Source organism: Corticium candelabrum, chromosome 3 (genome assembly GCF_963422355.1).
Source record: "Corticium candelabrum chromosome 3, ooCorCand1.1, whole genome shotgun sequence".
Lineage (NCBI taxonomy): Eukaryota > Metazoa > Porifera > Homoscleromorpha > Homosclerophorida > Plakinidae > Corticium > Corticium candelabrum.
Window position 1 is genome coordinate 7,605,566 of NC_085087.1, and position 26,925 is coordinate 7,632,490.

Sequence of the window (26,925 nt, forward strand, 5' to 3'; positions counted from 1 at the left end):
GCAAAGCTCTGCCGTCATAGAAATACGTGTGCGTGGTTGAATCTCTAGCTTGTCTTGTTATCCGGGTCTACTGCATGTGTATACGGGACCTGTTCGAACATAAATTCTATGGTTGTTTGGTAGACTGTCCAGATGGTGAGTGGGCCAGGCTAGGCTCCGCCCACTTGACAATTTTTGACCAAAGCTAGAGCTAGGGTGGCTAAAGACAGCGTTAATAGAGGGTAGTCTAACTTTGATTGGTTTGATTGTTTGATTGGTAGAGGTGAACAATAACTAATTTATTTAATCACCTATACCATTTTCTGGAAGTTTTCGCCAAACTCCTGTTGGCGGAAGTCCCATTTTCGAACGATGGGTGGGCCATGGCCCACCTGGCTCACCCTGCTCCGCCGGCCCTGCGTGGGGCAGCCCCCACGGCCTCTACTGCAGTATGTAAAGTAGCTTTTTGCGCAGACGCACGACGGGTTTGTGTCCGTTACCTTAAGCCGAAACCACGACTTCACTTTATCTGAAGTGATCGACTCTCACCTCGGGAGTTTAGATAAAGACAGTAGAGTATCTAGACAGTAGCTCTTCGATTAAAGGCGAAAGACCGTTCTTGAATAAACGTCGCTCTCGTTTAAACGCCGCATTTGCAACAAAGCGTTATTAATAAACTCCTCTCTCGAATTGACGCCACACATAAATTCATTGTTGATATGTTTAGAATTTGTTCATTCACTATCTACTAAGCAATTCTGCAAGTCTACGAGATTTTCTAAATTTGACAATGTATATACATTGTATTGTTGCTAACACCAGTCTCTCGATAGCTGCAACGACAATCACATTCATAAGTTCAGAAACGGTGTATATCTCTGGAGTCTATTGATGTTAATTAACGTGCCATGATGTAGCCAATTGCTTTGATGTTTACACCACCATGGTCTGCATGGTAGCGACCGTGTGCGTAGTTTCCAGCACTATATTTTCTGCCCTTGAATCCAAAACCAATGTAAGAGTCTGGAGTCTGACAATCGTTTTCTTGGTTAGCAGTTAATCCTAGGCGAACTCGAATCGCGTTGAATCCTTCCTGAAAACAAGAAACTGCTGTCAAATGCATGCCGTGTATGTGTAGGCTGTACACATTACATTGCGTATCGGAACATTGTAGTAGGCACCGGAGTTTATTCGTGATGCGGACCAGTTTTATAAATGAAGCTTCTGTTTGCCGCAAACTTCCTGTATAATTAACGCTATATGGTTACTCAAGTATAATTGCCGAGCGTAGCGAGGCTTCTAATCCGGGTCTCACAACAGAAATGGACGTGGTTCTATATGGGTCTCCATCGAGCTTTTGGTTTGTGTGTGTGTGTGTGTATGTGTGTGTGTGTGTGTGTGTGTGTGTGTGTGTGTGTGTGTGTGTGTGTGTGTGTGTGTGTGTGTGTGTGTGTGTGTGTGTGTGTGTGTGTGTGTGTGTGTGTGTGTGTGTGTGTGTGTGTGTGTGTGTACACAAATCTCAAATTTCTCCTTAGCTAGGGACTGTGTGTACTTGACAACCAAGAAGCACCTTCAGGAGTTGAATGCCACCTACAGTCAACTATTCACACGTCCCATACTTACAGTATGATCAATCCTTTACTACACTGTGCTGCATCTAACACTGTTGATAATCAATGTTTGCCGATATCAATTTCTATGTCAGTAAATACCATACCACTGTCATTACAACGGAACTGAGTGCATACCTAGACTGTACATTTCAATTGTCTTGATCACAATCGCAAACCGACGACTACCTATACCAGGCCATATACGTAATCTAAACTACTAGGAAGTTTGCATGTTGAAGCAAATACGTATTGTCTAGCTAGGATTCGGCGTTTCAGTAGACGGTCTGAAAGCTCCGTTGGAAGTGTTACTCACGCACGCGAGGCCCCTACGGATACCATAGACCTAGTATGTTGTTTATGTACAATCAGCCTCTAGATCTACGGCATACACATGTAGCACGGCTGTCGATTTGTCCTAGTCGATTGCAGTACTACACGGTCGAGTAGAAGACAGAGTTGTGCTCAATAGTATATTTATTACTAGAGACAGAAAGCAACTAGGATATAATCTACTAGGCTTCGCTGTGAACTCCGGCAGGTAACTGAAAACTCTAACTAACTACTTCAAAGCTACTCGTGTGTTTAATTAAGTACTTGTACTATAGTTACGGCGACCTTATCTCAAACAAATGATGAGTCACTCTAGACTATGTTTGTGGACATTCAATGCGTCATTAGCAACTGACGTCTTAGTCCTAGAGAGTGAACTTCCAGTTCTACTGCTTGTCATTGTTGTACTTCTAGTTCTACTAGGCGTCAGTGATGCAGACGAAGTCGGTGGCAAAAGTCAAGGTGTGTACGTAATTGATTAACATCACGGACATGTCCTAGCTAATTAGAATCAGACTTGCTACACACATACATGTATTATTCATTAATTAAGTTATAAGTCATTGGTGATGCCATTTAGCGCACGTTGGGTCGAACCATTCTTGATGAGCTTCCGACGTCTCTGCGGAACTATCTGACCTGCAAGCACTTAAAATTGTTTGCGAGCAAGAAATACAGCCGACGTGTGTATACACGCTTGTGTTCATCTTTAAGTTTAATGATGCGACCGTCTCAACGGTTGACAATGCTCACCTTGTTGCAATTTCTTTGCAAAGATGACCTTGACAGTAGACTTCTCCACTTAGTCTTACCAATACTCGTGCTCCTGTATTTTCCATCAGCAATAAGACTGTAGAGAGACGATGCGGTATAGCGGAAAGTGATCCATCTGGTCGTTCCATCTACTTTCATTCCCAGACGAAGTTCAGTAAATGGTAGTGTCCAATACGAAGCCAGTTTCGTTTCTTTGTCATCCAAATCCAAGTTGTTTGGTTGAAATGTTTTCTTGTTCGACCACAAGTCGCTGTTGTATTTAAACGTTTGCCGATTTCCATCAATTTTCATGATCAAAGTCCAACCTTCACTCGCATCACAGAATACCTGTTGTAGACACAGAGTTAATGACAATGCAACAAGCATTTATTTGACGATAATGAAATATATGGGCCCACTTGAAATGATGGATTGTTGCAAGATGGTTTAATCCAATATTGTCCATTGTGAGAAAATGAATTATACTTGAGAGCTATTAGCCTACAGGTTGACTCAGGCAGCAAAAACGAGCTACCGAGTACCAAATAGTCACAGGACTTGATTTCCTTATATGTCATCGTTCCTACGTACACAATGTTTGTAACACTATTGTTTTAGCTAGAGCAGTAATTGATTTCAATGTAATCTACATTCTACCTGTTGTGCTACTGCAACAATCTTCGTCGGTAATGTTTGATAAATTGTATCCAAGATGAGCAACAGCTGCCTTCAAACTCTAAATATATATGACGAATAAAATTATTGATGAAGCATTAATGTCGATACTAATATACGTCTGAAGTTTGCTGTAATTCACAATTGCTTTCTTGGAGTTTAGCAACGTTTCCTTGCAATTCTAGCGAAACGTTCTAGAAACGTATAAAGAAAAGTAGATATAGAGAGACAATAACCTAGAAAGCGCATGCAGTCACGCTTGATCAAACCTGCATGTAAACGAGTTGTTGATTATGTGATTGTAGTTGACAGTTAGCGTGTTGTACTTGTTGAGTCAAAATCTGTTGTGTAAACAGTGACACACACACACACACACACACACACACACACACACACACACACACACACACACACACACACACACACACACACACACACATGCGCACGCATCCACCCCACTATTTGTATCATGAATACTAACTATTAAGCTTTGGTTGTTTGTTTGGAAGACATCGGAGATTTTTCGCAATTTCACGTTTTTCTCCTACAAAGTTTATTTTAACTTAGCTTTACAACAATTTTAGTTATTATCTTAAAGCTGTGTAGTTGTAAACCTCCAAATTGATTCTTTTTTCCTTTTCATTCTCCAATTCCCTTTTCAAATCAGTGACTTCCGACTCTATTTCCTGTCATAAAATCAATATCTATAATCACTATGTCGTTTCTGTAGTATGTATGTATGTAGTCTACTAGTATGTATGTTTGTATGTATGTAGGTCGTCTAGGGCACTGGTCATGCATTAATTATGATTGCAGATATGAGTGGAAGCCGGCCCTATCAAACATACATCTGTTTGCTGTACATCCGGTAATTGTCCTTGAGTGCAATCCTTACACTGTTATGTATAATGCTGGGCATGCAGCCAGTCGGTAGACTCGAGCCAGTCTCTCCCCGCCTTCGTCATTCCCCGGATTGTCAATCCTCGCCAGTCTCTCCCCGCCTTCGTCATTCCCCCGGATGGGGAGGATTGACAATCCGGGGAACGACGAAGGCGAGGAGAGACTGGCTCCAGTCTAGCCAGTCGGTCGCTACGGCTGCAAGTGCATTGTTTCGTACCAATCTCATCCTCGATACTACCCTATCATACATACCTCTGTGGGGTCGTAGGACAGCTCAAGAATTACTAGAATGGTAAAGCAACCGTTGATTTGTGCGCTGAGAATGCCCAAGGTGAGCCCCCTGCCTGCATGACAGTGACTGAGTGCGCTAAAAATAGGAGAGACACAGTCCAGAAATGGGAGGGACTAGGAATTTGAAAGTGGTCCAAAACCTTTACACTATTATTAGAGTACAAATAGCTAGCCTCGTCCCAGTAGTGGTGATGGCAGTGCATCCGGGACTGAAATCCACACTGCGTCTGGGGCGAGGCTACAAATTAGGTGGTAGGAACCACAGGGGCCATGTGGCTAAGGCCCCAATCAGCAGCCTATGGTCACTCTATATAAATAGATCATCGCGAAAACGAGCTACAGGTGGCAGAAAACGAGGAGCTCCAATAGACGACAGCGCAAAACTATACAATTGCGCGCAGACGTTCTGGGTACACGACTCTACACTTGCCGCGCATTGAGGTCGGTACCATACCTGGATGCCATTCCTACGGCAGTACAGACTACACAAGCATGTTGCAAATCAATCTATGTAATAGAGATAGTGCGCGCGGGGCGAGGAGTAGGCGTTCCCTGTAGTACCCGTATTTACCGCCATTTTAGGGGGCACGCTTCTGTCCTCCGCAGGTATCTCTCTTTGCGACGGCGACTTGTACAACATTTCGAGGACGTTCGACTGTGTGTTAGATAGTACGGCGACAGTATACTAATTGCGAAAGATTTAAACCAAATTTTATCAGTAAATTCGCGAGTTTGCCGTGATTGCTTAGTCTGATGGTCGAGTGCGATAAAGCTAATCCTTAGAATAGAGATTATGGAACAGAAGTCTAAAAGTCTCTTAGTTGAATCGCAGAAGCGATACGAGGAGAAAGTTGTACCTGCGGGCCTAGAAACAGGTAGAACGGAGGCTCAACTGTGGTAGGAGGAGCCAGAAGTCATTCCCGACATGAATTGGAGTAACATGATGTGTGTATATGATTGTATGCTGTTAGGCGTACTAGACCTTCTCTCGAGACGAACAAATCTCTCTCTACTGGAAGTGCTCGTAGCAACATAACCCATCCTTGCAGATGGTACAGTGCCCAGTCAGGGTTAGCTGAGTCATACACAAAGGATGGCTTTCCTAGAATTGTTCAGAGTAGCATAGATTACTTTTTTATTATAGAACATACTAGAAACAGTGGCGTCGGAAGCAATTACAAAGTGGTGCGGCCTAACGCGCGTTAGAAGGCGTAATTATTTAGCGTGCGCTATCATTTAGCGTGCGCGAAGACTGCTAGAAATACGTTACTTATTTAATCAGCACAAGAGGTGCTACTGGTGGCTGTCGGGTCATTGTCACAACGTGTGTGGTTCCTGAATGGGCCCCTCTTCCGACGACTGAGTCTTCGTCCGCTTCATCCTCATTACATCTATCTTTTCCTAACGCTTCCTCCAGCGCGTAACTGTGTGTGTCACCGGAGGCAGTGCCGCACGCGTTGGAGTGGCAGTTGCGTAGGCGTGACAACCCATTCTTGTCGTCACAGCTTAGCCACGCCTTCCACACAGCCAATCAGAGTCTCTGAAAGGCCACGTGGCGGTGATCACGTGCATATAACGGACGCGCCTGTGCGCTGTACAGCAAGCAATCTAGCGCACGCTCGCTCGCATTCATGCTGTCTCGTAAGAATGCTAGAAATATATTACTTATTTAATCGGCACAACTAACAACGGAAGTTACCGGCAATGAGCTGCTGGCGGAAAGCCACTTTTTGAAAAGTGGGGCGGCCATGGCCGCCCCAGCCGCTACGCTTCCGACGCCACTGAGAAATGACAGCTCTACCAGACAGACAGTGCTCAGAGCAAACACGCGAATGCTGCGACGGCTTCCAGTCCTTTCTGTCTAGCTGGAGATCCACGCTGCTCGTCGTCTGTAGCTCAAATGGCGCGTTTCTGGTTCCTGACTGGTTAGTATAGCCGGTATAGACTAAAAACGTATGTTGCTCCCCTGAATTCTACGATCGTGGCAGCCAAAAACACAGCAACTCTAGCCATGCTAATACGCTTGCCCTCTAAGATGGCGACTTCCGGGATAGCACGTGATTGTGACGTCAAACGCACTATCTCTATCCTATCACCTGGAAATACACGTACCTGCATCGTCACGTTCAATTCAGCGACCTAAAATGCAGCACCGACTCTTCAAAGCTTGAAAGCACTTCTACCAAGATACGGGTGTGTGACAGTGTACCATTCTAAAGAGTGAATCCACAAGGCAGGCTTCACCGTTGACCTGATCAGCCTTCGTACGATGTTTGAAAAACACTCCGGCTAGCGACTAGACAATAAATAGGAATCGACAACTGCAGTTGATGTGATACGCATGGCTGTCTAACTAGCTAGTAGATCAACCTTGCTTACCGCTAGCGTGATGAGCAAAAGACGACAATCAGACATTTTCTTCACTCTGGTCAATTGTCAACTTGAGGCACGCGGGATCGAACCACTGCGATCGGGCGGAGCTTTGCCATGGACACAGCACGGATGTACAATCCCGGATATATTGGACTTGCACGTGCACAGTCGATAATTCACGTGCACGCATGGTCCACGCTCGCGTGAATCATGATTAAGTGTGTTGCTAGGCTAACAGGTCGTATGACTTGCGCTTTCTCTGCGAGCAGTTATCGCAGTGGGCGAGCCGCAGTGGTTATAGAAAAGAGAGCCCCAATACTGGAAATGGTGGTTGCTACACGCCATGTTCTTTGCAGAAATCGACTTTCTCGAGAAACTGTTTGCTCCAGAAAAGATTTTTACGTGATGTAGTGATCATCATACAAAACGGCAAAGGTTTATGCATTTTGTTAATTAATTAATGTTAATTTATTGATTAGAATAAAGTATAGATTAAAATTAAAGCACACAAATTTGGGTATTTATGTTAGCATTTTTTTAAAACTGAACTTTACATTTGATTTCAACTGGTATTAAATTAACTAATTGTTTAGAATTTAATTTGTATAGTTTGATGTTTAATTTTAATTTAAATATTTGTTACAGACCAAACAAGATAAACAAGGCTACACAATTCTTTTGATTGGATAGGGATTTTGTACATTTCACAAACGTTCTGAAATTAGGAACATGCTGTACGTACCAGTATTATGAACATTAACCAAAACCAATTGTTGATATCTGTAATACAAATGTGCTGTATCTTTGACAATAATTGTACTGTGGTAACATCTGCCATTGTTACACTGTTACAGTACACACTCATATCACTGTTATAAACATAAACATAAACAGTAGCAGCTAAGCTTTCTGTCAACGTAACAAGCACTGTTTAAAGTTGTTCAAAATTGAAATGCATATCAATACTCTTTCTTGCCAAATCTTTAAATGTTTGCATGAAACTGGGGTGTCCAACTGTAATTTTTATTTTGCCAAAAGATCAGTTATTTGTGCCAATACAAGTAACCCGGATGTTTTAATATTCAAGTGACCATTCAAGCGTTCCAATTTCAAGATGTTAAAGTAGTGACGACTAATGTCTCTATTACCAATATCTTAGTCACGTAAGCTTGTTGCCAGATAGTTGGCTCTGTCACCAAATTTGGTGACATGGCGACAGTTGGAAACCTCTGCTGATCAAAATTTCCTGTACAGTATTGACAATGTGGTCCTGAACTCTTCTAGTCGGCATATATGCAGGAAATGCTTGTACTTGTAGCAATGGAGCACAGTGTGAAATAGTCATACATTAATTATTGCCATTTAATTAACACTGTCTCTTCTTATAGTTCTAGCCCAAATGGTGTAAGAATAACAAATTGCTGATCTACAAGCAGTTTGTAAAAGATTGGTCAGATTGTTGTTATTTAGATGGCAAAACATTAGACGATGAAACGAGCTCCAGAGACAGAAAGGAGTGTCATGACATAACTCCTCTTGATGCAATTTCAAGTCTGTTAACTAGAGCCTACATCATATGGTAAGCTGTTTATCAAGTCTTCCATACATACTGTACACACATACGTGCTTACATACATACATACATGCATACACTGTGCATGCGCGTGCGTGTGTGTGTGTGTGTGTGTGTGTGTGTGTGTGTGTGTGTGTGTGTGTGTGTGTGTGTGTGTGTGTGTGTGTGTGTGTGATTTTTTGGGCAAGGTTAAGGCACATCTCGGATGTCAAACCCCCGGATATATTACACGTGCACAGTAGACAATTCACGTGCATTGTAGACAATTCACGTGCATTGTAGACAATTCACGTGCACAAATCGCGTGAACATCTGTGTGAGCGACAGAGTTTCGCACCTGACAGTCAGTGTCTATTGTAGTATGACTTCAAAACTGCCTCATGTTTTAGATTCGTTCTGCAAAAGGGAGGTAGGCATCAACAGGTACAGCTTTGAATTGCTTCTGTTCATGAACTAATATTGTACACTTGCATAGAGAACCATTAATCTTCTGAACAGACGAGACTGTGCTGCATTTGACTTCCCAAATGTCAATACAGAAAGAGGAATGATCGTCAACGTTCCTGTAACGACCCAGTTCAGTTTTCCACACACAAGCACGATGATGCCTAGCGAGTCAGCTTGTAGAAACCTATCTAGCCAACTTCGGGAAGTACTGAGTTATCACCAGACAAATCAAGACAACACCTACGCTGCAGGCTTCCTTTCTGGAATTTCTGGATTTATGAGTTTGAAGCAATGCGTGAAGCCAAAGAAATTGCATTTCAGGTACTAACTATTAGTCATAGAAGCTGGGATAGTGTTATACCAGTTTCATTTATTGTTTACCAAGTTTTAAAAGTACATATAGTCTGCTACTCTTAGAACATTGCATCGGTTTCTGTACGGTTGAGGAAATGAATGGTGTAGGAAGGGTACTGTAGATACATGTAGGTACATTTGTGTGTCAAAACCTGATACTGTTAGAGTCTATGTCATCATCTACATGATAGCTGTACAACAGAAACTTCAACAGATACTCCTACGCATTGTTTGTAAATTATGAAAATAGCTGCTGTTCTCAGTAAGAGAGGTTACAGGTGTTCAAACCTGAAATATATTTTCCACTCTGCAATTGGGTAATGTCATGTGTTATGGTAAGCAAATATCTCTCACTAACAACACATGAACTAATGAATAGAACAGCAGTTGCAGGCACGTACCTATGGGGGTTCGGGGGGGGGGGATGTCAAATGAACTGACCGACATCAAATGGAGGTCTGCTCGTACCTCTGTACACGACCACTCTGCACGCAATATTTGCACCAGATGTAGAAGCTGTAACTGCTGAAGTGCTGGCCAGGGTCCCAAGTTCCAGATGTAGCTAGATCGATGTAAGAAGATTTAGACTCCAAGACTCCTTGGTGCGTAATGTGCAATGTATACATCAGCATTACATTTATACTATTCATATTTACCAATGTCTTCCAATAGACTTGGTAATTAATAAATAGATTCATTAAAACAGAGCATGTTGAACTGACTGGGAGATCCACTAGAGCACAGAAAGATTCTTAGAACCGACCCATAAATGTGTCAGGTACGCCCCTGATTTGAATAATCAGACATCAAGGAGAAGAAAGCTGCCCCATTATGAGAGTGGGTTCATGATGCATTGGGTTAATGCAAGAACGTTTTTTTTCAACAAATCACAACAAATACTTACAAATACAGAATGGCAAACACGTACGCAGAAGCTCTACAGTCCTATTGTTAACAACAATGGCTAACATTTGTAATTGGTCTTATGTCTTGCCTGCATGTCTTGCCTGCACCTGAGATAATGCTTGTTGCATCCCAGTCCTCTAAAAAGTGAAAACAAAAGCAGTTAAATATAGCAGTGATTGAGTGATTGTGCATTTATGAGAACATTTGTACCTTGGTTTTTGCACCGGTTTCTTACAAATTCAGAAATAGCCTCAATATTAGGTCTCGATTTGGTCTTTCTTCCTATGATTTTCTTCTATACAACAATGCAAAAGTAGGCACAAATGGTCAACTAACCAAGTTTACAACATTGCAATGCAATTTGGAGTTGGACACCTCTTGTGACATCTAAATATGATCATTGCCCTATTGCCATTGATTTGCTATTGCCCTGGGAAAGCAGTGTCAGGACATTAGCTTTTACAGTAGCGTCCATCAAAAGGCTGATGAGGAGCATCTGAGTTCACTTTCTCTTCAAGTAAACTGGGCTGATGAAGATATCAGACAAATTTGGGAGAATGAAATACCCATGATCCAAGACACAACTCAGTCCACTAACAGCGTATCTCATGAGTCTCCTGATTCTTCTCCACGCAGTACTAGAAAAGCTCTCAATTACATTCAACCAACTAGTGAAGAAGAAAGCAAGCAATTTCAAGTTAAAAACCAGCTGTACTGTGTTATGCAAGACCTTCAGAATGGTTTGTCTGAAACATGCCTGGTGCTGGTGGTTTGCATGCTGCTGTAGAAACATTTGCTCTAACTATTGGAAAATACGAGGCAAAAAATCCTATCCTCATACCCAGCAGCGACTCTTGTCTGCTTTGCACCTGTTTGGAGCCAATTCAGAACTAACAAAACATAGGAAAAAGATCCGAATGCAGTCAACAGCTATTAGCAGAAGACAACCAATGAGGAGATCAGGTTCCACTTTGGAACTGCAGGCCGGCCTACACTGTTTAGACCCAGCTCAGGAAATTCTATCTCTGCTAGTAGGCATATAATGCCAAAGCGATTACACAGACCAAAGACAAGACATAGCCTTGCAAGAAGTATTAAACAAAATACACAAAATGCTCTCTGATACTATACTTTGTAGCTGTTGGAAATGTGACTTTGTTGTCTTCGACTGTTGGTTTTATGAAGGCTATGTTACCTTTCACGTTGTTAAGCAAACTGTCTAAATGTCAGTAAGAATTATGTCAATTGTGACAATAAACGTGTTAGCAGATCACAAACACACTAATGTAAGTGCATGCTAGCAACCATATCAAAGCCAATGTGTAAACTCAAGTTGGAATAAAAATGAATAGTCAATCTATATTTGAATTCAGTGGCAGTGACTTGTCTGTATTTGATGCTGGTTCTAACATGAACTGAGAGTCAGTAATGCCCAACTAGTGAACGCTTCCTTGCATGCACACAAACAGGTAGACAGACACAAACACAGAAACAAATTCACACACAACAATACAATACAATACAATATAAATGAGGTAGAACATGGCCGGTGAGACAGTATCACAAATATTCCCTGAGACTCAAGGGCTTCCTGAGAATAATTAGCCGAGGCTAAGTGTTGAGGGAAGCCCAAGTAGTCAAGAAGAACATTGTGGTACTGGCGATCCTGCCATGTTCTAAGTGTTTTGTTGCATGTTGCCACTCTTGCATGCTACCTCTCTCTTGCCACATTTTGTTAACAAACATATCAAGCTATAAGGCACCGAATATGAATGATTTTTCACTTTGGGGTTTATGTATGTGACTGTGCTCAGATGTAATCGACCTGTGAAGTGACGTGTGTTCTTGATCGATTGAGCGTCAACTGCCCAAGGGAGAAATAGAGAACAATGAAAAGTCCCTATACCATTACAATACACAGGTGTTGCTGGGTGTATTGCATCCCCGTTGCTATGTGTATTGGCCCACTACGCTCTAAAAATAATCCTGGCAACGGTACAAATACATGTACAATTGACAACATGCAACAAAATACAATACAATACAATACAACACACACACACACACACACACACACACACACACACACACACACACACACACACACACACACACACACACACACACACACACACACACACACACACGTGCACACACAGGGCATGTATGTATGCATGTATGCTTGCATGCATGTAAGTACGTATATAACATGCAGCTTACCGTACGATGTAGGCTTTAACACACTTTAATTGCATAAATGTCATGAAACTCCTTTCTGTCCCTGCTTCATACAACTAATGTGTCACCATCTAATAATAAGAACAATCTGACCAATCTTTTACCCACTGCTTGTAGTTTAGCAGTATGTTACTCTTACGCCATTTGGGCTAGAAGAGAAGGAGTTGAATGGCAGAAATGTACGAAATATACAAAATGAGAGCGTAGAAACATTTGTGGATTTATGTACGGTACTGGCAATCATTTATCAATGTTGCTTCTATCCAATCAAAAGTATTGCGTAGCCTCATTTATCTTGTATGGTCTGTAACAAATATTTAAAATGCATGTAGACTACCACCTGTAAATATCAACCAATCATAAATTAATGTACTGGTATTATTTACAAATTTACTATAAATTTACTAGCTCACATTCAGATTGAAATTGAACATTAAACTTTATAAATTAAATTCTAAACAAAATACTAACATAAATACCTAAATTTATGTGCTTTAATTTTAATTCATACTTTATTCTAATTAATTAATTAATCAATATTAATTAAGAAAGTGTACAAACCTTTGCCATTTTGTATGATGATCACCGCATTACGTAAAAAATTTTCTGGAGCCAACTGTTTCTCGAGAAAGTCGATTTCTGCAAAGAACACGATGTGTAGCAACTAACAATCCCCTATTGGGGCTCCGGGCTCTCTTTTCAATAGCCACTGCGGCTCACCCACTGCGATAACCGCTCGCAGAGAAAGCGCAAGTCATACGACCTGTTAGCCTAGCAACACACTTAATCATGATTCACGCAAGCGTGGACCATACGTGCACATGAATTATCCAACGTGCACGTGCAAGTCCAACATATCCGGGATTTGACTTCCGGGATGTGCCCCAACCGAACCCAAAAGAAATTCGCTGCATGTAGACAGGAAGGGTCTCTCTACGTGTGGTTCAAGCAATAATAATTTAATATATCCAGTTATTTTAGTGCTGCTCGGTTATCCGGAAGTTTACGATGCGAAACAGGTACATCGCGGCGGCCTAGGTACCGCGTCTAGAATCTGCTGCTGCGTTTGTATTATAGGTACATGAATCACATTCATACGTTTAGAAACTGTGTCTAGTCTGTCTAGTGATGTTAATGTGCCATGATGTAGCCAATTGCTTCCCTAGTTGCATCTATCACTGTATTCTAGGGATTGTGTGTAATTGACAACCAAGAAACATGTTATTAGCTGAATTCCACCTACAGTCAACTATTCACACGTCCCATACTACCATCAATCCGTTACTACACTGTGCTGCATCTAACACTGTTGATAGTCAATGTTTGCTGATATCAATTTCTATGCCAGTAAATACCATACCACCGTCGTTACAACGGAACTGAGTGCATACCTAGACTGTACATTTCAATTGTCTTGATCACGATCGAAAAACGACGACTACCTATACCAGGCCTATATACGTAATCTAAACTACTAGGAAGTTTGCATGTTTACTTCCATGACAGCTAGAGTTCAACAAATACGTATTGTCTAGCTAGGACTCGGCGTTTCAGTAGACGGTCTGTTGGACGTGTTATACTCACGAACGCGAGGCGCCTACGTACGGATACCGTAAAACTAGTAAATTTATTTATTTATCTATTTTTAGTTTGTTTTACTGACGTATTTTTTATATTGCTTGCCACTAAAGTATGTATACAATCTAATTTCTAATCACGCTCTATTAGCATGCTATTAGCAGATCACTTTGCCTAGAAGAAATTGCATGGAGACACCCCGTTAGTCTATAGCTATTTGATGTCTTGATAGCAAACATGCAGTCTTGAAACAGAGTGTATACACACGTACAAATAGCTCTAACTTCAAGATGGCTGATTCTGTGTGTATCACGGTGTCGTTTACTTCTAAATTCCATCTCTAGCTATATCAAGCAGGTATAGCGCATGCACTTTTCTATTCCGTGTTTGCACGCGTACGTACAGTACGTGTACTACTGTAAACTGAATCGGGTTTTGCATAACTCTACCGTTTGTAAATGTGATGAATGTCTAGCAGTGCCGCTGTTTGGTGTACAGTACAGTATCTCTAGCACGATACCCATGCACAACCAAAGTTTAATTAATTATAGTGACATAATAATTATATTGTGACGCTACAATGACTGCAGGCAAACGCCAGCACGCCAGACGTAGGCACACGCAGGGCCCGGTTTGCGTATGCGAACTCCAAAGTGATCGACATTCCGGGGTATGGCAGAATTAAGCGAGAAGAGACGGGCTCGGCAATGGTAGACGGCAGCCAGGGGCGTAACTAGCATTAAAATTTTACCGAGGCAAGTTAATATTAATTAATTAATTAATTAACCTCGAGGTTTCTCAGTCACGTGTGTGGCAAGTGCTTCACGTGCCGTGAACGTGCGCTAGCTAAGTGCGAGAACAGTGGTGAAAGAGGACTTCTTCTGTTCGGTAACCGCGTGCAGAATGCCCGATCTTTCCTGTTATCTACTAACTGATACATCTAGCAAAGTTTTTGCAACGCCACACCCTTTTTTTTTACCGAGGCAACTGCCTCGGTTGCCTCATGCCTAGTTACGCCTCTGGCAGCTATCAGTCTATTAGCACGCACTATCGTCTGCAGGCAAATAACATTGACGTAACGTGAACTAGAGCATACTTGTTACTGTTATTTCGTCACTGAAAGCAAAATTTGCTTTCTGCATGCTGCGTACTACCTATACATAGAACAATATTGCATGAGACATCCGTTTCACTAATAAATGAATGGGTAAACAATGTGTCATCTAGAGCAAACGTACGAAATGTGAAATGTACGCTATTGTTGCTAGTCGCTATAGACAGCGGTTCACAAACTGTATTTATCTCAACGTGCCATGATGTAGCCAACTGCTTTGATGTTTGCAGGGCCATTGTCTGGAGTGCAGCATGCGTAGTTTCCAGCACTATTTCCGGCCGACCATTGCGTGCACGATGTTCCAAAACCAACGAAAGAGTCTGGAGACTCACATTGGTTTTGTTCGTTAGCAAGAAATCCTAGACGTGCTCGTGAGACTATTGGTCCATAATGTGAGTGGTAACTTCTAACGTTGAATCCTTCCTAAAATCAATAAACAAATGTCAATTTTTGCAGATGGTAGTAGTACCTTTTGTGATTTTTGGTTTTATAATTTTTTTTTCTGTCTAGACGTTGAGTTATAAACATGTTATATATTCAAACGTCTATATGTTTGTTTGATTTTTGTCTGCTTTTTGATATTAAAGATATTTTACATTTTGTAGACAATCTATAAAATATCTCTAATATTATATATATAATATTGAAAATGTATCAAAATCTTCTTACTTGCTGATACTGACAGTAAAATTTGCAAGCGGAAAGTCAGTACAGCAAACACAAGTGAATTTTTAGTTTACATGCATGATATCAAGTACACGATAGTGTGATAATTATCTATAAGACTCCATATTTGCTTAACGATTGCCGTGCGTGTTCGACTGTCGCTCACCTTGTTGCAATTTCTCTGTAGAGATGACCTAGGCAGTAAACTTCTCCATTTACTCTTACCAATACTCGTCCCCCTGTACTGTCCATCAGCAATAAGGCTGTAGAGAGACGATGCGGTATAGCTAAAGATGATCCATCTGGTCGTTCCATCTACTTTCATTCCCAAACGAAGTTCAGTAAATGGTAGTGTCCAATACGAAGCCAGTTTCGTTTCTTTGTCATCCAAATCCAAGTTATTTGGTTGAAATGTTTTCTTGTTCGACCACAACAAGCTGTTGTAAGTAAACGATTGCTGATTGCCATCTATCTTCAGAATCAAAGACCAACCTTCATTTCCATAACAAAATGTCTGTTGTATACAGAAAGTTTTGTAAACTTCAAATGCCGCTATCATAGTTGCAAATTTTGAACTTATTTCTAACCTGATATGATGCGTCACTGGCAGATGGTTTAATCCAATATGGTCCATTGCTAAAGGATGATTTGTACATGAGTGCTATTTGTTTACACGATGATGCTGGCAGCAAAGACGAACTGCCAAGTTGTGCTAGTGGAAGCAAAGTCAACCATTTGATGCCATTGCAATACTCTATCTCATTTACATTGTCGTTATATTTCAATATTCCTGCTCCAAACATAAACTCAATATGCCTTTCAACGTTCTGAAGTATTTCAAGTCGTTTTACCTTTCTTTGTATTAGAACAATCGTCCAGACGAAGAATTCCTGGCGGTCCAACTGGACCAGTTAATCCCCTCACTCCGCGCTCACCTTGAAAGCCTTTAGGACCAACTTTTCCACTCATTCCTTTTTCCCCTACAAAAGATTAATAATATCAATACAAAGACATTGAATGACAATTAAGTAATATTGACTAGCTGTTTTATTACATATTGTTAATGTTAATATTAATGTTAATGTTATATTTCCATCACACCAGATTACCCAATCAATAGAGATGAATAAATATTGAGGCAATTTAGTTATTAATTAAGCATGTCTACAAGTATATTAAAAAAGTTAGGTATGAATGTAATATAAATATTTTGGAATAGTGGTTGTGTGATTCAAGGTTTCGAGTGCGAGAAAATAGCACGCCCTACAAAGGCAACAAACTCTCATTTCAACGTTTGCCTAATAATTTTCATTAGTTGCTATGTCAAACTGTAATTCTACTTTTCTCAGTCTAATTACATATTGTTTTTGTACCTTTGTCTCCTTTCATTTCTCCTTTGCTAACAGCGCCAAAAACACAATACATACCTGACGGTACTGCATCTAGAGACTCATTGTTACAAATGATATTAAGTAATCACAGAAAATCTGTGATATCGATATCTGATATCTCACTTGAACAAAAACTACTGTTGCAACTCTTGCTCTCCTGCAACAAAGCAAAAAACTGTCAATTCAAGTCGTTAGCATAAGTATCAAGAAGAGTACTGGTATCTACATAAATGAAGTGGCACGCACGCTAGGTCTTACCATTTCATCTGAGGCCGCCGTCATTGTTGTAGCGGTCACCATGAGTGCTAGAAGCACAACGAATTCTGTTTGCTGCATAGTGATCGAACACGTACAAATGGGCCAACTTGTTCTATCAGTCTTCAACAAGAGAACTGCCTGCTGCAGTCTGGCAACTGCATGAGACTATATAGCTTCAAGAGAAACGGAAGTCGACATCATTGGCAGACAACACTCCACCTCGTCAATATTGACGAAACGTTTTGATGTTGCTGTTATTTTGAAGAAATACCAAATATGGTAGTGGTTTCAAAAATAATCTAGTTCTGGTTGAATTACAATGGAATAGAAGCAGCTGAATGACGTCAACAGAGACGTGTCATAAGTGTTCTACTACCTGCTGATTAAGTGCTATTCGATGTGGAGTTCTGTTGCTATGCGGAGTCGTTGAAAACCGGTCATATATGGTGTCAGCGGTGTATACGAGCAATTAGTGCAAGTGTTTGCAATGTTCTGTATCCTAGCTAGCGCACGTTTTTGTCTGCCACTTGCGCTGTCTAGCTCACTCAGTCTGACGTCGAGATCTGTAGCTGCAGCTTTGAGTAAGGAAGCATTTTTTGAGACGTATGCCTCCCTCGGGGCTTTAACAGCTGCACTGCTCTTCTTCTTCTTTTGTCTCGACTACTTCAGAGACTTCCTGCTCAAAATACAAATTGATACCACCTGCAGCTATCTAAAAAACAAAAATGTATGACCTTGGTATCTAGTTCAAGTTGTCTCTTGACTGCCCCTGAACTGCACACTAGAGAAAGAAACATCGTTCGTTTACTTTGTGATCATATGACAGAATAATTGCTACAACATTCATTACAAACAGCAAGGATGCAAGACACTGTTAGCTGGCAGTGTACTTCTGACACAGAATGTAAAAATTACAAGCTAACGACATCTATACTTAGAATGATGACGTACATAACCGTACTGACGAGAAAAACCGAAAAAATTGCAATAAAATTTATGATGAACTTACAGCGAGGAACTTCGACGATTCTTGCGTCATAAAACTTTTTCACAGGGCTCCAATAAACCACTACTGGATCTCCGACAGTAACAATACCGTAAGAGATTTCGTCGCAGTTCGCGCTCCTCAATTTCCAAGATTCGGATCTGGAAACTGTTTGAGTTTGGTTGTCCTGGGAAACAAAACTCTAGTGCCAGGATCGTGTTCGATTTCTGTAGAACAAACATATTTCCTAGAATCTAGATGCAATACCAGTTACCAGTAAGCAGTTACCTTTACACTTTACCGTTATCGTCGCCCAAATTGGAATCCACTTCGTAGTTGGCAAGAGTGGCTGGACGGATTTTCTTTCTTCAATCCTTTGCAGACATTCAGATTGAACAAGACACACAAGACGTCAAAAGACCACGTGGAATCTGAAATCACCGACAAACATTACGCGAGAGCGACTACCGATTCGCTGTTGCTTCATTCCAACAACGAGCAGTTGACAACTTTACAACTTTACAACTTTACATACGGGAGGTAAATCACATACGGGAGGTTCCTAGATGATGGCGTCTAGAGGAAAGCGTAGCCCCTAAAGAGAGTATCTTCGGAACACGGAGATGATGCCAAGAAGAATGAGACTTGAAGTCGAGGAAGCAGTCTGTCGAGAAAAGGAACTACCAAAAGATTCTGAAAATTTGGAAGATGAGACGACAACAGTTACAGACGTTTCCTTTCTTCAGTGGTCACCTAGCAACAGTAACAGAGAAGCAGGCGGGTAGTAAGTCTTTAGATGCGAATACTGTTGTTTTTGTCTAGAGAGATGGATTGATTTGATTAAATAACTTAATTGTCAGACAAGAGTAATTGTATACGTATAGTCATATGCTGGGCGTTTTCTTTATTATGTTGAGACTATACGTCATCTATATGTTCACCTGATATTAATCAGTCAATGATGTCTGTAGAAAATGTACCCGATGATGCTGAGTCTGTGTTCAGTCTCGGTGGAAACTGAGTCTGTATCTTCAATAGAGCAAGAGAGCACCAGTCTACCTGAAGATTGTCAAGAAGACACTGATTTCTTGTGTAGTCAAAGTGATTCTGACAAAGGAGAAGGATCTGACAGATGGAACTGGGCTTATCTGTCTGCAAGTAGTGATGGTAATGTTGACACAGATGCAGATGAAAGAATATTTCCTGGTTGTCCATTGATGTTAAATTTGAGTGCAGTCCTTATAATGGAGTTCCTAGTTCACCATAAGATACCTCAGAAGGCTGCTGAAGATATAGTCGAGCTTCTTACTGCTCACTTTCCGCCAGGGCATAGAATGTTTACATCACTATACAGGCTCAAGTCTCACTGGAGGAAGCAATCTGCCATGTCTAAATATGAAAAGAGATTTGTTTGCTCTAACTGTGACACCATAATGCGAGAGGATGAGCAACACTGTGGACATCCTGAGTGCCTTGGTGTGTGTCGACCTCTTGAGTTTCTAGTCCTTAATATTGAACTGCTCATGGACAGTTATTCCGTGGTAGGCATTTTGATAATAGTTGTCATTTCTGTCATTAAATCGTTTACTTTCTATTACAGACCTTGCTTTTTGCTCTCATCTGCTAAGAAATTTTGAGGAGCAATCACTGTTTTCTGACATCACCAGTGGGTCTAGCTACAGGTATATCACTAGGATTGGGTGCACCCAGACACCTTGGAATATAACACTGACTTTCTAAACACTGATGAAGTTTCTATTTTCAAAACATCCTTACAACCTTACAGTGAATGAGCTCTCACCTAAATATTGGTAGAGTATGCAGCATATTAGTATATATGCCATTAGTAAGTCAGTATATTTGTTTACTGTTTATAGGTATTCTTTGAAGTATGTCGTCTCGTATGATTTGTGGTCTCAGCCTTGGAAGCCACCTAGTCAAGCTTTTCTTGAGCCTCTCATCCAGCAAATTGGTGTGCTTTCAAGTGAAGGTATGAATTTTGTTACAGTGTTGAAGTTAGTGGTATTTTTGACATATTATGTATGGGCAATGTAGGTGCTCTATTTGAGACTGCTAGAGGAATGCAGCATTGTAGAGCTCGGCTTGTCTTGGTGACATGTGACCTCCCAGCTAGGGCAATGCTACTGTGCATAAAAATGCTAATGGAATTGCTGCATGTTGCTATTGTTACCATCCTGGAATGACCATTGGAGATGACCATCTACATCGGTACTGGCCGGACGATGGTACTTTAGAGAGAAGAACGCATGAATCTATGAAACAAATGTTATAACTGCAACAGCAACTAACTCAGCAATACGTGTAGTTTTTTGTTTCTTTTTTATTGCGTTGTTACTTTATGCATTATTTTGCAGTGTTGTGGTATGCTTCCTGTGGTTTCTCCCTTAATAGCAGCACTGGGTTTCAACATGGTTGACAATGTTACAATTGATTATATGCATGTAGTGTGTCTTGGCATTGTTCGGGCACTTCTTGATATGTGGTTGACTCAACGATCTGAATCTTACTTTATTGGTGATAAGGTATAGAGATCAACTGTCATATTTTAGTTACTATGTTGATTGACATTTCTTTGTGGAAACAGGTTGTGTTTCTGGATAGACGCCTTCTTTCCATATGTCCACCGATTGTTATCAATCGCAGTCCACACACTATGAAGGAATTCTATACTTGGAAAGGTATGTACTTCTTTAAAATTTTGTTGAGGCTGACATCAAATCAGTACATTGTACAGCTAATGAGCTTTGCTCCTGACTCTTCCATTGGTCACTGCCTGTCTTAGGTGGAGTTCATCCAACAGAATACTTTGCCCATTTTTCTTTGCTGGTGATTGGTTGCCGATTGCTTTGTCAAAGTTATATATCAAGAGAGCAAATAGAAGAGGCTCGTAAACTGCTGCTGAAGTTTTATTAAATTTATAAAGTTTTATATGGTATATACGTGTCTCGTATTAATTGCTGTGTTTAAGCTATACCATGCCTGTCATTCTCTGATTCATTGGAATGAGTACATACATCCTAATACATTTATCTTATCTTTTGAACTCTGACCTTCTCTTTATATATAGGCACAAAAGCAGTGACTATGAAAGTACACCTTCTGAAGCATTTGCCGGATGTTGTAGAGAAGTGGGGTGCTTTGTGGGGTCATTCCTGCTTTTGGTATGAATCCCTAAATGGAGTTCTTAAAAGCTTTGTACATGGCACACGATTTGTTTGCAGCCAGGTATACATAACTGTGAATTACCCCACCAAGCTGCTTGTTTGTAAGCTTTGATTGTTGTGTGGGATTTAGGTTGCATCAGTTGTTATGATCATTTAAGACCATTTCAGATGTGCTACCATCACTGACTGACCAGCTATTAGCACCACCTGTAGTTCGTTTGGCTACAAAATTTGGACTGATATGGTATATAAGGTTAATGTAATTATCAATTAATAGTAATGCTAATTAGATAATTCAAGTTGCCATTTGCCTACATCTCTAAATTATCTGTATGTGCGACTGGCTGAAGATCTCAAGATTTGCAAAGCAGATTTCTTTGTTGAGCATACGAGTGTGACTTGCGAGCATGTTGTGGGCTATAGAAATGTATATTTTGCTGTACTAGCAGGTCACAACTAACGTATTCGTCAGACATCGGTTGCTACCTGAACATATATATCTGTTTTGTTCTCGTGTGCAGTCAGTGTAAACTTTAAATTTGTACCTAAAGTATTGGATTTCTGTGTAGTACAGAGTATCAAGTGTTAGGAAATATTTATTGGCTCGATTGAATTGTAGCCTTGAAAACCACAAGAATTAATAGTTTGAAATTTTGCTGACATTTCTGATTCAGCATCAACTATTTTGGAACCGATGAATCTGATTTAGAAACTCTGCTATCAGATTTCTACATCGAAACATTCTTTTGTTGTAGCAGAAATGTTATCCCATATATGCATGTTTTCTAAGAGAACTGGGATTCGTTCTAGTTAATATCAACGGTCTTAATCTAAACAACATCATATACATGTCATTGAAATGAAGTATATGAAGCTTGGTCTCTGTTGTGTATGTGGCTTGATTTCTTTATGAATTTTTTTTGAATAGTTTGTTTATATATGCCTATATATTTGTGGTTTTTGTTAGGTTCCCTTTTGAAGTGGAAGATTCTGTGAAAGTTTTTTGTCTACCGGGTCTGTTCGTTGACCCAATCAATGTTGTTTTGAGGAGGCTTGGCAATGAGGAACTTTGTTGTGGTTTGCTTGTCAAAACTGTTGGGAGACTGAAACTAGCTGGTCATGTGATACAATCAAGAAAAGTCACGTGACAAAGAAAAATTCTTATTCTGTTGAATTTACTGAATGTCATGAAGAACAGCCGTTGTTTGGTTATGTATTACTCTTTATCATTTTTGGATGTGAATGGTTTGCTGTTATTCAATGGCTTAAAATGGAGGAGTGGCCATTATTGCATAATGACAATGACTGCATGACTGATGTTGTTGATGCTTACAGTAATCTTCAGGAGCTGATCGGAAAGCGTTTACTTCTCGTTCAAGAGACTCAGGACCTGGTAGCAATTGTTGTAGGAGATATCACAGCTCAAGTAGTCTGTATGAAAATGTTAGGTTCAAGCTGTATTTTTGTGTCTCGATTTCCTAACATTATTGAGTGTGATTGAGTTGTGAAATACTCAAGAAATGGTCTTCATCTGATGGTGTGCACATTCAACACTTATTTTTCTTGCAAGAACTTGATTATTGGTGTGTATGTTGGTTAGCATACACTTCTTCCATATTGTAGAATCCTGCAAAGTTGACCCCCTTCATGATCTGTAGATCTCCATTCTCTTAATTAATTATGTTTAATCAGAAGACATGCAGAATATATATATAGCTGCTAGCTATAGAATAGACAACTGGCGTCCTATCCTGTTTGACGTCGATTTTGATGTGTTGTATACTCGGGTTTTCACATGGTTAGATTTCGTGCCAATTGCTTATCTAGACCCTATAGTAGCTGGCTGGCTGCATGATCACGAGCCAGTGGCGTAGCTACCTCTGTTCACAGGTTGCACGTCCCCCCCAGGCTAGCAATTTATTTCCGATCGTCTTTCAGCTCTCGACAGAGCCGCGTTATACTTCCGCTCATTATGGAGATTCCGAGGCCACACATATGTTGCTCGCATGTCAAAAAGAATCCGCGTCATGTCGCGTCATGTACATGGCTTTGCTCGTGGACAAACCTCAACCATCCAGACATGCAGACGTGGCCAACTGTTTGACGTTGAGTTGATCATTTTCAGTTAAACTAGATCAGTAGACCGCTGCCCAGTAGTATATCGTGCGTATACATAATGGTAAACAGTTTAAAGAAATTCTGTAAAATGATTGGCATTGAGGTACCGTAGGGACAATTAATTTATATCATGTGCACTGACATTGAGCGATGTATGTGCGTGCGCGCGTGTGTGTGTTTGTACGTGTAATATTCTAATCTACTCACATACATTATGTTTTGTTCGAGATTTGCGACCCCAGGGCTGCATCTAGAGTGGGGGTTAAGGTGGTTGCAACACCCTCTTTTCCAATAGGCGTGGTTAAATAATTTTATATAATTTCATTATAAAAGAGAATATTAGTGATGCTATAAATAAGTGCTAACGGTGAACCCCTCTTTTAAAATTCCTGGATCTGGCGCTTTCTCCCCCCTTAGTTCAGCCGAGCTACGCCACTGTGAGCAAACTAATTACAACCGGCTGCAAGGTTTCTAGCTAGAATAGTGAAGCCCCAACATTCTACAAATTCAAAATTATAACTATATTAAACACCAGTCAACGGTCCACAATCGCACTTCTGCATATTCAAACACGTCCAGTCAGTGTAAAATATGCAAGAAAAATTTTACATGACGATATAACATGTTAAAACACAGAGATGCATGATGGTCAGAGTCCATTTGAGTGTAGAGTCTGCAAGAAAAAGTTTACTCGAGAAGACAATCTGGTTGCACACTATAAAGCGATTCACGATCACGTGAAGCCGTATTCGTGTGATCGATGCGAGAAAAAGTTTTCCACGGGAGTTCACTTAGATCGCATCAGAACTATGTCCATGACAGATTTAAACAGCATGAGTGTGCCATCTGTGGTCAATGATTTACGAGGAAGGATCACATGAGAGCTCACCAGAGAACAGTACATCGGCCTGATGATGGCACGCGGAGACGGAGGCGTAGGCACATGAATCAAAGTGATTTTCAATGCACAGTTATTAGTCTGATTGTGTCGGTCTCAGAGTGTGATGAAAATGATACTGGTAAATCTGTGACGAAAATTCAAGAGGATGATGATGTAGCTACTGGATCAGACAGACACGAGTTAGAGACGTTGATATCAGATCCATGTACTAACAGAGAAGGTAATTTCTGTTAAAATGTTCATTGTGTTGTTTGTGTATCTAAATGTAAATAATTACTTCCAGTATTTATCACAGATGAATTACATCTTGATGTTCAGACAGTATCACTCAGAAGTGACCACAAAGCCGCATGTTCTCCCTATTTGTTAAATGAAGCAAGCCTAAAAATTAAGACCACGCCTTAATTTTTTTGAGGGACCAGGCCCCTCCTAGGCTCCCCGTAGCTACGCCACTGCCGGTTCAGTGGTTAGTCTGTTTTTGCTGACTGTTTCGATGCTAGTCGAATGGAACTGCATGGAAGGCTGGCGATACTATTGGAAGTGCTCTCATTACACAATTACTAAACATAGTGCGTTACCCGCTTATTATCCGGAATTGTTAGTTTAGCTATCCCGGAAGTTGATCAGTTATACGTAACACTTTCAGCTGTGAACACGTACGTTTTGTGTTGAGTTTGATCTGCGAAGTAAACAATAAGGAACATGTCCGATTGTCGTCTTTGTCTTTCGCTCGTTGTGGTAAGCATGATGCAAGCATCATGAAACATGACATTGCATGCAATTGCCTCATTGTGTTGTCTCGTTGTCTATCTGTCTAGTTACTAGCGAGAATGTTCTTTGTACACACGGAAGCTGACGACAGAGATTGCCTCGTAAATACGCTCTTCCGAACGGTAAGTATAACTGTCACACACTTGCGGTGCATTCGAGCACTTTAGGAATGTCTGTTTTGTTCAAGGTTTCTGAATTGCAAGCGACGATGAAGGTACAGAACTGCAACCATCTGCATGTCTACTGTATATGCATGTATCAGGGAGACTCCCTACGTAGAGATGCGAAGAATCTAAAATGGCGGCCCATACAAAAGTATCCAAACGCATCCAAACGGGATCTCTCAGAACTCATTACAGAGATATCGGACCCACGTAGCGTTCACCTTCAAACGTTCCTAATGGTAGCCAGACTATCACCGCTGACACTAAGCGTCTCAGAAGCCAGCTATCGGCAAGTAAAAAACCAAATTTATTCTTTCACATTTCACATTTCACTTTTGTCAGCCAGGCTAGCGCCTCACTCGAAGCAGCTACAACGACGAGAGTCACACCAAACGATTCGCTCTTGTCCGAAGAATTGCACTGACCCAACACCTAGAAATGTGCAAGTTCACCTTGTATCAGTCAACCGCTGCCAAGCAATTCCACGTACTGCTTCTCACAACGCCATGTTGTTCCGGTCACGTGTGTACATGTGACTACCGTTTGGAAGCCTAGCTGCCACTTCCACCTGCTGCTACATGCTGCTTACAGTTGCGTGTAGTTGAACATGTACAGTACCACTATGTTCAACGGCGCGGCGTCCTGCCTGACTCTCTGTGCATGCAGGCGTGTATCTCTTCCGCGGACCTCTAGGTAATGGGAGTTGTATATAGATGCAATCAGTGTTATTATGTACATCCATGGGCTGCTACGTACTTCCGTGTATGCTGGGCGTAACGTGGGAGTTGTTTAGAGAGGCAATCAAAGATTGAAATTCCGGCCGAGCTGCACACGTTTACTAGGACTGTCGTTTCCATTTCAAACTACATACACATATTCGATGCATTATCCCTCTTTAGTTTTAGAGCTCTTTTCAATCACAATGTTTTTACCTAAAAAATACAAAAAAAACATTTTGAGAAAATGATGGGTATGTAGGGATGGGTATGTACTTAATCATGCTCATCTCCTACATCACAATCCAGTACTGTGAGTGTCACACACGACTGCTGCGTTTTAATTACTCTAGGTAAAAAGATTGTGATGTACGAGATGAGCATGATTAAGTACATACCCATTCCTACATACCCATCATTTTCTCAAAAAAAAAATTTTATTTTTTAGATAGTGAGAACTGGTGCCTTGTTGACCTTCTGAAGTGTCGCTTCTACAGTAGCTAGACTAAAAGTCCGTTACAAAAAGCTAAAGTCCATTGCGGCTTTAGCTAAAAGTCAGTTCCAGAATTATAGTTGCGGCTTTAGGGCTAACTAGGAAACCTAACACTCTAAAAATACCAGATGCTGGTAACAATCACTTTCGGTG

General features: G+C 40.9%; 3 protein-coding genes and 2 long non-coding RNA genes across 7 annotated transcripts; 3 read left to right on the forward strand and 2 right to left on the reverse strand.

Annotated features, from left to right (window-relative positions):
- Positions 1-686: 686 nt before the first annotated feature.
- LOC134177196 (uncharacterized) lies at positions 687-7,012 on the reverse strand. Of its 2 annotated transcripts, XM_062643951.1 has the most exons (11): positions 6,921-7,012; positions 6,751-6,837; positions 6,654-6,680; positions 3,965-4,036; positions 3,832-3,894; positions 3,620-3,691; positions 3,470-3,544; positions 3,333-3,411; positions 3,095-3,258; positions 2,676-3,023; positions 687-1,072 (listed from the first exon to the last, which is right to left on the reverse strand). In XM_062643951.1, the coding sequence occupies exons 1-11, from the start codon at positions 6,954-6,956 to the stop codon at positions 878-880; spliced, it is 1,218 nt and encodes a 405-aa protein (XP_062499935.1). In that variant the 5' UTR covers positions 6,957-7,012; the 3' UTR covers positions 687-877. The 2 variants fall into 2 exon arrangements, with proteins under 2 accessions (XP_062499935.1, XP_062499936.1); XM_062643952.1 differs by lacking the exons at positions 3,470-3,544; positions 3,620-3,691; positions 3,832-3,894.
- Positions 7,013-7,074: 62 nt separating this feature from the next.
- On the forward strand, positions 7,075-9,480 carry LOC134177347 (uncharacterized). Its single transcript, XR_009969480.1, has 3 exons — positions 7,075-7,349; positions 8,385-8,493; positions 8,877-9,480. It is a non-coding gene; the product is annotated as an uncharacterized LOC134177347 (long non-coding RNA).
- Positions 9,481-15,111: 5,631 nt separating this feature from the next.
- LOC134177284 (uncharacterized) lies at positions 15,112-18,908 on the reverse strand. The gene is made up of 10 exons (XM_062644066.1): positions 18,726-18,908; positions 18,449-18,651; positions 18,174-18,220; positions 17,440-18,115; positions 17,305-17,338; positions 17,164-17,232; positions 16,642-16,770; positions 16,378-16,580; positions 15,957-16,304; positions 15,112-15,547 (listed from the first exon to the last, which is right to left on the reverse strand). Exons 4-10 carry the CDS (start codon positions 17,515-17,517, stop codon positions 15,314-15,316), a joined length of 1,095 nt encoding a protein of 364 aa, XP_062500050.1. The 5' UTR covers positions 17,518-18,115; positions 18,174-18,220; positions 18,449-18,651; positions 18,726-18,908; the 3' UTR covers positions 15,112-15,313.
- A 666-nt stretch (positions 18,909-19,574) lies between these two features.
- Positions 19,575-23,139, forward strand: LOC134177459 (uncharacterized). 2 transcript variants are annotated; one of them, XR_009969522.1, is made up of 9 exons: positions 19,575-19,965; positions 20,025-20,235; positions 20,302-20,414; positions 20,480-20,967; positions 21,030-21,123; positions 21,180-21,451; positions 21,513-21,670; positions 21,740-21,853; positions 22,577-23,139. It is a non-coding gene; the product is annotated as an uncharacterized LOC134177459 (long non-coding RNA). The 2 variants fall into 2 exon arrangements; XR_009969521.1 differs by having other exon boundaries at positions 21,180-21,670.
- Positions 23,140-24,365: 1,226 nt separating this feature from the next.
- Positions 24,366-25,033, forward strand: LOC134177749 (zinc finger protein 420-like). The gene is made up of 3 exons (XM_062644525.1): positions 24,366-24,564; positions 24,726-24,848; positions 24,912-25,033. Exons 1-3 carry the CDS (start codon positions 24,366-24,368, stop codon positions 25,031-25,033), a joined length of 444 nt encoding a protein of 147 aa, XP_062500509.1.
- The last annotated feature ends 1,892 nt before the right edge of the window (positions 25,034-26,925 follow it).